The sequence below is a fragment of the Protopterus annectens genome, chromosome 1.part1 (assembly GCF_019279795.1).
Source record: "Protopterus annectens isolate FY-2018-M chromosome 1.part1, PAN1.0, whole genome shotgun sequence".
NCBI classification, from domain to species: Eukaryota; Metazoa; Chordata; order Ceratodontiformes; family Protopteridae; genus Protopterus; species Protopterus annectens.
The window spans coordinates 177,245,750-177,258,385 of record NC_056726.1 but is presented as its reverse complement, the minus strand read 5'-3'; the positions used below and the strand labels follow the sequence as shown (position 1 = coordinate 177,258,385).

At 43.1% G+C, this 12,636-nt stretch overlaps 1 protein-coding gene across 1 annotated transcript in view; it reads left to right on the top strand.

The window, feature by feature from the left end:
• Nucleotides 1-12,636, top strand: part of LOC122804231 (heat-stable enterotoxin receptor-like) — a 1,796,602-nt gene that overhangs the window by 989,005 nt on the left and 794,961 nt on the right. The window contains exon 12 of the mRNA XM_044073980.1: nucleotides 10,033-10,104. Within this exon, the coding sequence (XP_043929915.1) occupies nucleotides 10,033-10,104 (72 nt within the window). The remainder of the gene's footprint in view (nucleotides 1-10,032; nucleotides 10,105-12,636) is intronic.

Genomic DNA, 12,636 nt, shown 5'->3' with positions numbered 1-12,636 from the left:
TTACTATGCTCAACAATACATCACTACAAGATAACTGTTTTCACTATATGCATTGCGTACACTTTAATTATTACAGAACAGGTACTACATACACAAACATACTGAGTGTTCTACATACCTTATTAGTAACCTGAGGTGTTGTTGACTGTTATTTCAATCTTTTTCAGTTTGTGTTTCAATCTTCTTTGTAATGTTCTGCTGGTATATACAGATGGTTTGAATGTGTGGCAAGCCATCCTTTTATAGTTAAATATCAGTAACATGTGCTATCTTGACCACCAATTGATGTTCCAAAGTAGTTAATTACATGCACATCAGCTGTGCAGCTACTCCATTAGCCAATACCTTGGCAACAGTGGTGTATAATTGAGTACTCCACTTGGGCGTTGTCCCTTTGCCTTACTTTCAAGGAAGACGGCCTGGATGTGTTGTTTGTGATGTATTGCAACAGCTATATGGAGACACACAGAGATATATTAGCTTCATGACTCCCATGAATTGTGTGTAATGGCTAGAAGATGTTGTTCTACATGTGAGTACAGCTGTTATATTTCAGAACATTGCTACTTATGCAGGGTTTGTTTGTACCTGATACTTCTGCAGATGTTTCAGTCTGGCAAGGATGTTTGAGCAGCTCAAGGCTGTATGGCTATGCATAAAATGTTAGGTGGTTTACAGTGTGCTCGCCAGACATCTTTGGTTTGGTGTACATGTGTATCATACTGTGCTGTTAATCAGTAATGGGTAACACTTCCTGGTGTACACACAACCCTCTGAAATGGGACTAGTGCAAACAAACCCTGTAACATCAGCAGCGGTTCCATTGTATAACAGCAACTATTTCACATAGGGCCATGTTAGTGTGTCTCTGACAAGGTATGTTAAGGCTTCTGCAGATGTCGTACAGTGAGTGAATGATTTGTGATGGTATTAGAGTATGTATTGTAATTGGTTTGGGTGCGGGGGAGATGTTGGTGGGTGTACATAGCAGATGCAGGTGTGTAGGAACTGGTTTTATACATATTCAATATGTGTGTGAGGGTTCCTTCCCTATTTGAACGCCTATCCTTTAGTGGACCAATACTATGGTAATTGCAGGCCGATTCATTAAGGCACTGTTAATTGGTTCCTGTATAGCATGCAGGTGATGTTAGTCCTTCAATCCTTTCGGCAATACATCGGAATGTAATAAAGTGTTGCTACATGAAAGCTGTCTGTGTATTTCTGTCATAGGTATTTGCAGTCATTGGAGTTGTGTTGCTGACTGACCCTCTTTGGCTAGGGTTGCCACCTTTTCAAATGGCCATAGTGGGACATTTTCGGGACACACACCAGATTTTACAGGCCGACATAAACCCACGGTCAGTATGAAGGATAGAACTTTACTTTTTTGCCTAAATAAAAGCTTATTCTTGTAGCAGTTTAGTTGCTTATCCTGTTTCTTGTAACATGTAGGTATTTTAGCTACAGAAATAACTATTTTATGCAACTATTACATAAAATATGGGACATAATTATGTCCTACAATCTCAGGACATTTGCCATTTTTAATATTTTTGGTCAGGACACAACTGCTCAAAGAAGGACTGTCCCTCACAAAGCAGGACAGGTGGTAAGCCTATCTTTGGCTCATGTCCATAGCACATATTTGTAATAGTGTATAGGCATAGACTCTCCATATCCTTTGTTCATAACGTTTGGTCGTGGCGGAATGTGTGATTGCTATGGTCCATGTTATATTCATATATGAACACTTCAACCGCTGTATATGGGATACCTACGGAATCTCGAACGCACACAATTCCGATGCCCACAGTACCAGGCCCAGACTCCCAAACCCCACATTATCGAACACTCAAACTCGCGACAGTCATATCTGCGAAAGTAACACAAACACAGAACACACACATGCACACACAGACACACTGCTACCCACCACATCCAAACAAACCATTCTACACTACGTATGATCAGGTGGGCAAGCCGCCCTACACCCCCTATGTGGATGGCTGCACCCCCCACACTCCCCCTATTTGAATATTCTACCTCCGAGATCGCACAAAGAGACACACAAAGCAAACCCACACATTACAGTCCCCCAGAAACACACACCACACTCAGAACACACACTTACACACACTACAGCCCTCAGAAACACACTTGCACACAGTAACCTACCTGAACCGCAACACCAGAAGCACTAACTAAATGTCCCTTAACATCGGGAATTTAAAACATGCGCTTCTGGTGTTTCGGTACTGTGGTCTTTCGGTCTTTTAGCCTCGTGATTACGTGCGTCGGTATGTCAAGCATTCGGTATTTGGTAGGTATCCCATTTATATGTACCTCCATGGTTGTGCAGATGTTGTTAACCTATCTATATATCTACACACACATATATATATATATATATATATATATATATATATATATATATATATATGTATATCCCTATATATCGACATATGTCTCTCTCTCCCTCTCTCTCTCTATATATATGTTGATATATATATATATATATGTTGATATATATATATATATATATATATATATATATATATATATATATATATATATATATGTATATATAGCATACACCTTTCATTGGGTACGTGGTGGTTTGTCCTATTTCCACACAATCCTCCCTTTTGTGTTTTAACCTGTCAGATTACAGAACTGCTATTGGTACATCTCAGGTAGCTTAGTGGTATGTTATTGTGAAGATTGTGTACATGGTTGCGTGTTCTAATCCTGGCAGTGGTCATTTTACCTCTCAGAGCAGGCACTGGTAGTGCAAGAGTGATTAACGCACATTTCAGCGGTTGTGGGTGGCTTTGCCTGTGATCTGCGTGATGTTCAGCAAAGGTTAAACATGTGTGGCACTTGTCCGTGTAGTCATGTTTAAGCTCCGCTTACCAGCACTTACTAGCGCAATAACCTCCTAACGTCTGCTTAAAAGTGGTTTAATAACCTGCATACTACATCACTTATTCGGGACCTCAAAATGACATAACAGCCCTTGCAGGTCTTGAAACCGGGATCATGAACACCACAGTCATTGGCTTTACCACTGAGGCATCTGAGATATGTACAACTTTTATGGTGTTTAGTATGTACTGAGTACTACAGTCATTCCTCACTACTGCAAACAAATGTGTAAGTCAGTCGGTGTACATATGTATGATACCTGTTAATATTCATATGTTTGTTGAAGTCAGTTTGCAATGCGACCTGACAGGGTGTATTATCGATGAGAATGGTTCTTGTTTTGTGTTCTTTTTACATTGTGCCCATACTCTATGTGTACCCCTCCAGTTGATGTAATAAACATCCGACACAGACCCTCCTTGATGCATATTCCATTAGCCAGCAGTCCTCCCCCACACCAATCTCCACATACACAGCAACCATTACGTCTATGGGGAATTAGGTTTATATTAATAGTTATAATACCAGAGCTGCATATGTTTTGCGTACACTTCTATCCATTTGGAATGCTTCTGTGTCACAAAGTGTGTACATATATGTATATATATATATATATATATATATATATATATATATATATATATATATCTATGTGTGTATATATATGTGTGTATATATATATATATATATATATATATATATATATATCTATAGATGTTACTCTCTCTCTCTCTCTCTCTATATATATATATATATATATATATATATACATATTTCTATCTATGTGCACACATTAGTGACATGTATATATATATATATATATATATATATATATATATATATATATATATATATATTGGTGCCCCCATGGTGCCATTTTTAGGCAGGTCTCAGAGGTGAATCTCACCTCCATGAACTGCACAATAGTGGAATCAATGAGGGTTAGGCTACTCAACACCAGGGGTAGTACTCACAACATGCACGCACTCACAGCACCCCTCAGTATGGATAACATCTACATCTGCTCTGTGACCGAGACCTGTATAAGGCTCCTGTGAGCACACCGGCACTACCAGACTACAACCCATAACACACATTTCAGCCACTGAACATGGACTGGCACAGACATGGAGGGGGTGTATCCATATACATCGAGGATACCTACACCTCCAAGTTAGTGGGGCAGCATGATACCTCTGTGATCATCCATGTACAGCTAACATCAGCCACGACTGCAATGCAAACTGTGAGCTGCTACAGATAACCTCCATGACCCAGGAGCACCACTACAACTATCTGGAGACAGTGGTAAACATGACAGTCCTACCAGACACCCTGTTATTGGTCAATGTCAACTACCCTACACTTAACTGGATAACCTACTTGAGTATTCACTTTAAGGCCGAGCACTTCCTGGGATTTATCACCTCATATGGCCTGTATCAGTTGGTAGACGGACTAACGAGAGGTGAAAACATACTAGAAGTGGTAATCACTGACATGTGCAACAGGTGCACTACAGCAGAGGTAAACCGGTCACTGTTTAGATCTGACCAAGAACTATTCACTGATGATTTCCACTCCTAACCATTTCCCCACCCAAGGAACACACAGTGAATACCTTTCCCACAGATAAATTCACACTACTAATGACAGAGATGGGAGGGTTCACGGCCCCCATGCTCAGGGATGACACTGCTCAAGATGCAGACAGAATTACAAATGCACTCTATAAGCACCTACAAAGATGTATGGGTCATGCCATCAATGGTAAACCAGGACTCGCTACTCCTACACAAGGACACCAGTCTGCTGAACCCCTGCATTATACAGACTATACAACAGAAGTAGGACAGTAGTCCAGAAAAACAGCAAATCCCAAGACATGCAGACATCCATGACTTATGTTACTCATGTAACCATCCAAGGCTGACATCTACAGGTAAATAGGCATGGATTCAGAATATGACCACAAAGGCTTATTTGGCTATGTCAAGGATTTAAGCAGTAACACACAGATTTGCACTGTGCTGGTGCAACATTGCACTGAATATACTGACCCTACTGATATCACCAAGACACTTGATACATTCAGAGCAAGCTTCACCCCCTACAGTGCCCACAACAATACCCAAAACGTACAGTATCCCAGACATCTGAGACATACAGGTGGTAATGGCCCTTTCAAATGGCATGACAGAGCATCAGTGGAGGCAGATGGTGTCCCAGACTGCATCCAGCAGACACTACAAGACAAAGTGACCCCCCCCGCCTAATATAACAATTCAACATCAACCTCTACACAGGCTACATGGCCATTCAATGGCACATGGTAACAGCTATTCCACTCCACCAAGGTGGTGACATAACTGACCATGGTAACTACCACCCCATAAGCCTATGTAGCCTGATCTGCACAGCTATGGAGCACATCCTCATGGCACTCATTAACATAGACAATGGTAACCTCCAAACACTTGACCCAACCCAGGTCAGCTTGACTGACTGCAGATCATGCCTACTGAACCTGTTTGACATCTTACAGTCACCTAGACTTTAGGTGTGGGATGTGGTAGTTCACACATACTACCTGGACCTCGCCAAGGGTTTTGACACCATTCCCCACTCAGGTATTATTTCTACAGTCACCAGCCAATACATACACCCATACATCATAGGTTGGTTTGCCAACAGGCTTACACACAGAACCCACATGGTAAGCCTAGCAGCCTCCGGATCCAACTCTTGACCAGTCACAGCTGGTGTCCAAATCCACACACAAGCAAGCAGGAATGCAATCAGAGACCACTTCGTAAAATTAAACTGGTATTTAATAGATCCAAGTGAAATGTTAGCGCTTTCGGCTAAAACAATATTTAGCCTTCATCAGACAAACAGTGGAATATTCAGTATCAGAGCTTTAAATAATATAATAAAACCAATCAGAAAACAGTGCTGAGTCCTGGGACCCCTACTGTTTGCCATATAGTTCTCAGGGGTACGGCCTAACACAGGTGGCCTACAGCAGACCGTGTTTGGTGATTACTGCAGACTGGGAGCCATAACTGACAGTCCAGCTGTCACAGACATCCTTCAAGGAGCCTCACATAGACCAACACAGGGTGTCAGAGTCATGGCCTCCAGCTAAAGGCCACATACTGCATGGCCATTCAATTTTGGGAAACTACACACACACATATTAACACATGAGTGGCAGACACTATAATTCAGACGATGTAATGGGTATGTGGGGACTACATTAGATAGTGATCTTTCCTTTGACAATCATATCTGCAAAGTAGTTAGGACATCTGTCTATGTAGGCCTTCTGATTACTTAAGGGTTCGCATCTAAACAGACTGAGATTATTGTGTCCCTTTACTCATCACTCATCAATCCCATCATCGAGTATGATAACCCATTTTGGATGTACCTCAGAAGACACATTTTAACAGCTGGAAGGGCCACAAATGTACCTTGCCAAGAGGGATAATGCCCTCAGACATGTGTCCTATGCTGCCATACTGTATAAACTCTTGCATTACTCAGTGGCATCTTGTTTACTCAGAGATGGTATTTGCTGGCCAACAAAGCTGTGTCCAAGTCAGGCTTAATGAATATGCTCCACCTATGGGAATCCATGTCACAGTGAGCCATACACTGTAATGAGCTACACCTTGCCACAACCATAACTGGAAGATGCTGGAGTGACAGATTCCTGTCACAGGTACTCCCCATACTTTGGAACTATATCCCTGATTACATTATATGGAGCCCCTCACTAACACTCCTGGGAATCCTTGCAGAGTGGATGGGGAACAGTGAATAACCCCAGGGATCCTGCAATTGGCTCTGCTCCACAGAGGGTCAGTTAGTTAATCAATGGGGTGGTGACAGCAGACACATTTTGGCTAGGCTTATGAATGGCTTCGGGCAGTTAGGCATGTACCTACCTATGTACCTATGAACCTATACATACAGTATTGACACATGCTGATAGCTTAATTTACTTTTCAGGTATTGACTTACCTTGTGCCAGTGGCAATTGTGTGTACAATAGTTGAGAGCTGCCTATGTAAGATGCAAACAGTAGACCACCTATACATGACAATTTACAGGTGGTCATGTGTGTGTGCCATCCATGTTTACTGTGTGTGCAGGTGGAGAAGGGTGTCAGTCCATAGATGCCTACACTGTCAGTGTATGTGCTATACATTCCCTCTTTGCCAAGGCATGAGCATACTGGGCAAACCTCCATCTGCCTACTGGGGCTGGCAGAGAGTATTCATGGTCTGAGTCCCTCTGTGCCTATGGGACCCTTGGCAATGGTGGTGGGCTGTGAGGGCCTTCACCATTCTGTCCCTGCTGCAGCTGCTTCCGCAGGATCATATTGTGTAGCATAGCACATACTATGAAGATGTGGGCACACATGCCTGGAGAGTACTGCAAGGCTCCACCAGATATGTCCAAGCAACAGAACCATGATTTCAGCATCCCAAACACATGCACTATGATGATTCTGGTTTCTGCGTGTGCCTCATTATGGCGTTCTTGCATGGATGTGTGTGCATTTCTGATGGGAGTCATCATCCACAGTTCCAGTGCATAGCTAGCATCCCCCACCAGGTGGCCATATGGGATGTCCCCCCTGGAAATACCTGATACATCTGTGAGGCATGCCAGATGTAGGAGTCGTGATAGCTTCCAGGGCTGCCAGCACACACATCCATGATAATGCCCTGGGCATTGCACACAACCTGGCAGTTGATGGAGGGGTATCCCTTGTGGTTTATGTAGTGCCTACTCTGTTCACAGGGTGGTGACTTGATGTGTATGTGCGTGCAGTCTATTGCACCCAGTACCTCCAGTTAGTCTGCTACATGGTGGAAGAGACACATATTGCTGGCCAACTCCTCCTGCATTCGGGGAAAGTATATGTGCTCATTGGATTGTGGCAACATGGCATCCAGGAACTGGTTGAGTACCCTGGATGCTGATGCCTGTGAGATCCCCATGATATCCCCAGTTGGCCTTTGAAAGGTACCTGTGGCTAGTATTCTCAAGCTTACACATACCTTCATGTCCACTAGGATGGGTTCCCCTCTGTTATTTCTGGCTGTGAGGCATGGCCAGCACAGCTCAACAAGTTGCTGTATGGTGTCCCTGTCCACCCTGTAATGCTCTACTATCTCCAGATCATGTAGCCCCTGGCAGGTTACCCTGGGTCTGAACAATCTTGTCCTCCTCCGGTGCCTGAGATAGTTGTCAGCATCATCCTCCACACCACTTTCAGTCTCCAACACATGCTGGTGAATCAAAGCTATGGCAGTCTCTAACATGTACATATTAAAAGTTCCCCGTCTGTATACACCAATGGTGCAGAGTGTCTGGGAATACACAAGTGTGTGTGAGGTGCTTTCACACTTTATACTATTGTGCTATGGATGCTGCTGGTGTAATTGGGCGTGTATGTGCAATTCCAGCTGCAGGGTATCTTAATTATGGGTTTTACAGAAGGTACTGCTATTGTGGGGCCTTTGGTGTTGAATTACGCTTGGCTGCCGTGATTCATCTATTGCCCTTTACTTCACTTTTCAACCCAATTCCCCTCCCATTGTCAGGCATGTATACAGCTGCCGGCTTTCTTGTTTTGTACTTTCCCAACCCAGGATTGTGTAGCGAAATGTGTTATATAGCTGATCTACTGCAAGTTTGCTTTGTTCTGCTGTGACAGTTCTCTTTGCAGTATGGCCCCTCCCCTTTCCTGTTCTGCAGGTAGCTGCTAGCAGCCTTGTTAGCTGTTGTCAGTGGCCCACTGTGGGTTCCTAGGTGTTAATTACTCATTTGTACTCCAATTACCATGCTGCAGCATTTCCTTATTGTCTTCCCGTATCCTTCCTGTTTCAGCTGTGGTGTGCGCCATGCACAGCCGTTTACTGGGTTTCAAGCACGTTTTCATCCACATTCACATGTACATTCGGTTACCTTGTGTGCTCTCAGCTAAGCAATTCTATGGCTATTTCAACACAACCCTATCCTGCAGCTTTACTTAGCAACAGGCAAACCAGATTAGCAATGCTCCAATGTGCTTACAACTAAGGTGGCACACCCCCCTCTTGATGTCATCTTTATCTCCAGGCCACACCTCGGTGTTGTACCACTACGCTGTGAGGTACATCCTTACGCTGGCGGGGATTTTGTGATTCAGTATTACTTGTCTCATTTGCATGGCATTAACTATTAATTCCTAGTTACCACGCAGAACACTGTTACAGCCCCTTAGCAACCCTTGCGCCATGGTTGTGGTGTTGCATGCGTGCCATTGACTATTATAGGGAATTCATGAAATGTGTTACATTGCAGTTTTATTACATATAAATATATTTTCATTGTGATCCCATTTGCGCACCAATGCGCTGCGATTTTACTTTGTGTTAGTGTGGCCATGACATTAAATGTTCTTTTTTATGTGTTGTGCATGTTTTTTATGCCAATGGCTATATATTTAGCCATTGGCATATATTAACAGTATAATACGTGAGTTTGGTCCACTGTCATGGTTCCGATTTTATGTCTGAAAAAATGTAAACCGTTTTTTCGGTTTACATTTCTGCATGCTTACACTACGCCTGCACCACTTTATGAATCGCTATATACCTTCATTTGCATGCTATACTGCTGCGCATGGGGTAATTAGCATACATGCACCAGGAGCTGTGCAGCTGTGGCGTACGCAGGTAGTGCACGTGGAAACAGGTCGTACCTGAATCGCTCGGCAGCCATATTTGATGTTAGATCGCCGACGCTACGCCTGAGCCTGGTGCAAGCTTCATGAATCCCAGGGATAGTCTTTTAGCATTAGCAGATGTCAATATGTTAAGTTTTCTGAAAAAAATATTTCTTGAATACCATTTTAAGTCCAACCATTGTTAATTAAAATAAATTCTGTTCCAGGAATGAGTGTTACCTTTTACAGCCTGTAATCTATCTAAAAAATGTATATAAAACTTTTTTGAAATTAGTTGCTTTACCTAATTTTTATTCATTTCAGTATAGTCATACAGTACTTTTCAGCTTTTAAAGTCTGCCTGTTTTTTGTTACAGATTGTGATTCTGAAAGACCTGAAATACAGAGATGGAAACTTTGCAGAAAATCAGAAGATTGAATTGAATGAGGTAAATGTCTTATTTTTATGTTCCACTTAATATTTGTTTAGTTACCTGAAGATTCATTGAGTATGTGGCACCCAAGTCATCAGTTCAATTTATACTGCAGAATATGAGTCATTATGTTCAGCTTGTTAAACCAAGTTGTTCTTCGTGATTCACTGTTGCAGTTATTGCATTTGGGTTATCCCTGCCAGGGTAGCCCTCGGCTGGCTCGAATACCAGAGACTTAGTATTTCTGCTTCAGTTGCTATCACTTGAGGACTGACGTCAGGTCATCAGTGGTATAAAAGAAGGCAGGCAATGCCATTACCTCAGTCTTTCTTGCTGTGGAACCCAAAGCAGAAGCAGTTCTCATCAGTGCCAGTTGGCCATTACCTGAGTTTTTGTTTCCGAATTGAAGTTGAAATCTTCTAAAGCTAAGTACCCCATTGGGGATCCTTTTTTCTTGCACTAACCGATGTCAGAAAAAGTTAATAATTGTCTCACCTATAGAAAGCAAATACCACACCGAGACTTCCACTCTTACTTTTTTATTTATTTTATTTATTTAACATTTGTTAACCGGGAAAGTCCGACTTGGAACAAAGCCAATTTTCAGCGGAGGCCCGGGGAGAAAGGCTCCAGATGCATGTCTTCTTCACTTGTCTAGGCCCAGACCACAATATCCCCTGTTGTCACTTCTGTGCTTTGTTTAATGCAAACTATTCATTGGCGGGCCCTTATTGTAGCCAGATTTTTTCGTTTACAGTCCTCGAATTTCGATATGGCTTTGGTAAACCATCCGACAGCAGATCTTCTGAAAAATCATAAAGATAAAGACAGAGGCAGACCGCACAGGTCCAAACCTTCCAACAATGCTTCCGTTAAGTTAGTCGTCAGTCCTCCGGTACTCAGTGAGGCACTTTTGCCACCCCTAATGCCTGCTTCATTTGATTCGCAGGCCACTACTGAGACTATTTTGGAGTCTGGTATGCTGCAGAACTCTTCTTCGTCTAGGGATCCTGTGGTTGTTTCTATCTTGGATAGGTCTGGAGCTACTGAGTAGGCACCAGCTTCCAAGGAAGAACTTCACACCACTGAATCTCAACACAAATCAATGCCATCTTTTGCGACTACCATTCTTTCAAAAACAACCAAGTTCCTTAGGCCCAGGGTTTGAACCACACCCAAGAAACTGACTACCCACTCTCAGGCGCCTGTTGCCTTGCCTCACTCTCAAATGCTTAACATGGCAGAAGACCTTATCATGTTGATTGGGGAAGCCATGCCACCCCCTCAAAAAGAAAAAGAGATCTGTCTCCAGTAGTTTTGTCTGAACAAGAGTCAGATGAATCTGATGCATCTGACTATGAAGACATGCAGCCCCTTTCCACTTATGAGGATTCTGATGCAGAGGAATCCATTCCTTCAGCTTCTCCCCCCAGAGGAGTTTTCCTTTGAGGAAACCTTGCATACCTTAAGGGAGCATTTCCAATGGGAGAGCCAGGATTACCCTCAGTCTAAAAAGAGACTCAGGGAATTCCCAGATCTTCCACAACACAGATCCGTAGCCATTCCCCCCAGTCCTGGATGTGGTGGACAATGTTTTACTTGAATCCAGCTTTACTCCAGATGCCCTCCCTCCTGCTCCGAGAAAAACAGACAGGTACTGCAGAGTTACTGACTCACACAAATATCTTTTTTAAAAATCAAACAGCTGACCCTGAGGTAATTTCTCCAGGGCCAAAAGAGATTAAAGCAACCTCTGCAAAGAATCTCACCCCCTCAGACAGGGATTCCCGAGCCTTGGACAGATGGGGTAAAAAAGTATATACTTCAGCTACTCTTGCTATCAGGGCACTAAATTGTCAGTTCCATATGCTTAAATATCAGCAACATACCTTGGAGCTCCTTAAACAAAAAAAGTCATTCTTTCCTGCATTCTGCAAGTCAAGTAACTAAACACAGTTTGCACTGTAGTTTTGATGCCCTAGAAGCTTCTTGCAGGGCGGCAGTCACTGGATCTGTCATTAGATGGCATGCATGGCTTTAGGAACAATCCCTGCCAGACCATGTCAAATCTAAATTATTGGATGCACCCTTGCACAGAGATAACATACTTGGCACTAAGACAGAAGAGGTCTTAAAAAAGATGGAAGAAAAAGCAAAATCTATGCAAACAGTTAAAGATTTCTTACTGGTTCAGCCTCCTAGGTTCAGCAGGTATTGTCCCTCCAAGCACTGGTCCTTTCCTCCTCTGAGAAAACAGGCTCAGCCTAGGCCCCATGGAAACAGACCCCCCCCAAACAGCAGCCCCAGGGAATGCAGAGATCTAAGCAGTGGACTACCTCCACTTTGAAACCAGGGAGTTCTAAGCCACCCCCTTATGGTAAGAACTCACAATGACTCACCTCCTCCCGACCTCCCCTCTGCCCACCTTCACATACCCCTAGGAAGAAAACTCTCCTTTCACTCAAGCACTTGGGCCACCATTACCAAGGACCAATGGGTTCTGAACATTGTGTCTCAGGGATACAAATTTTCCTTCTACACCCTTCC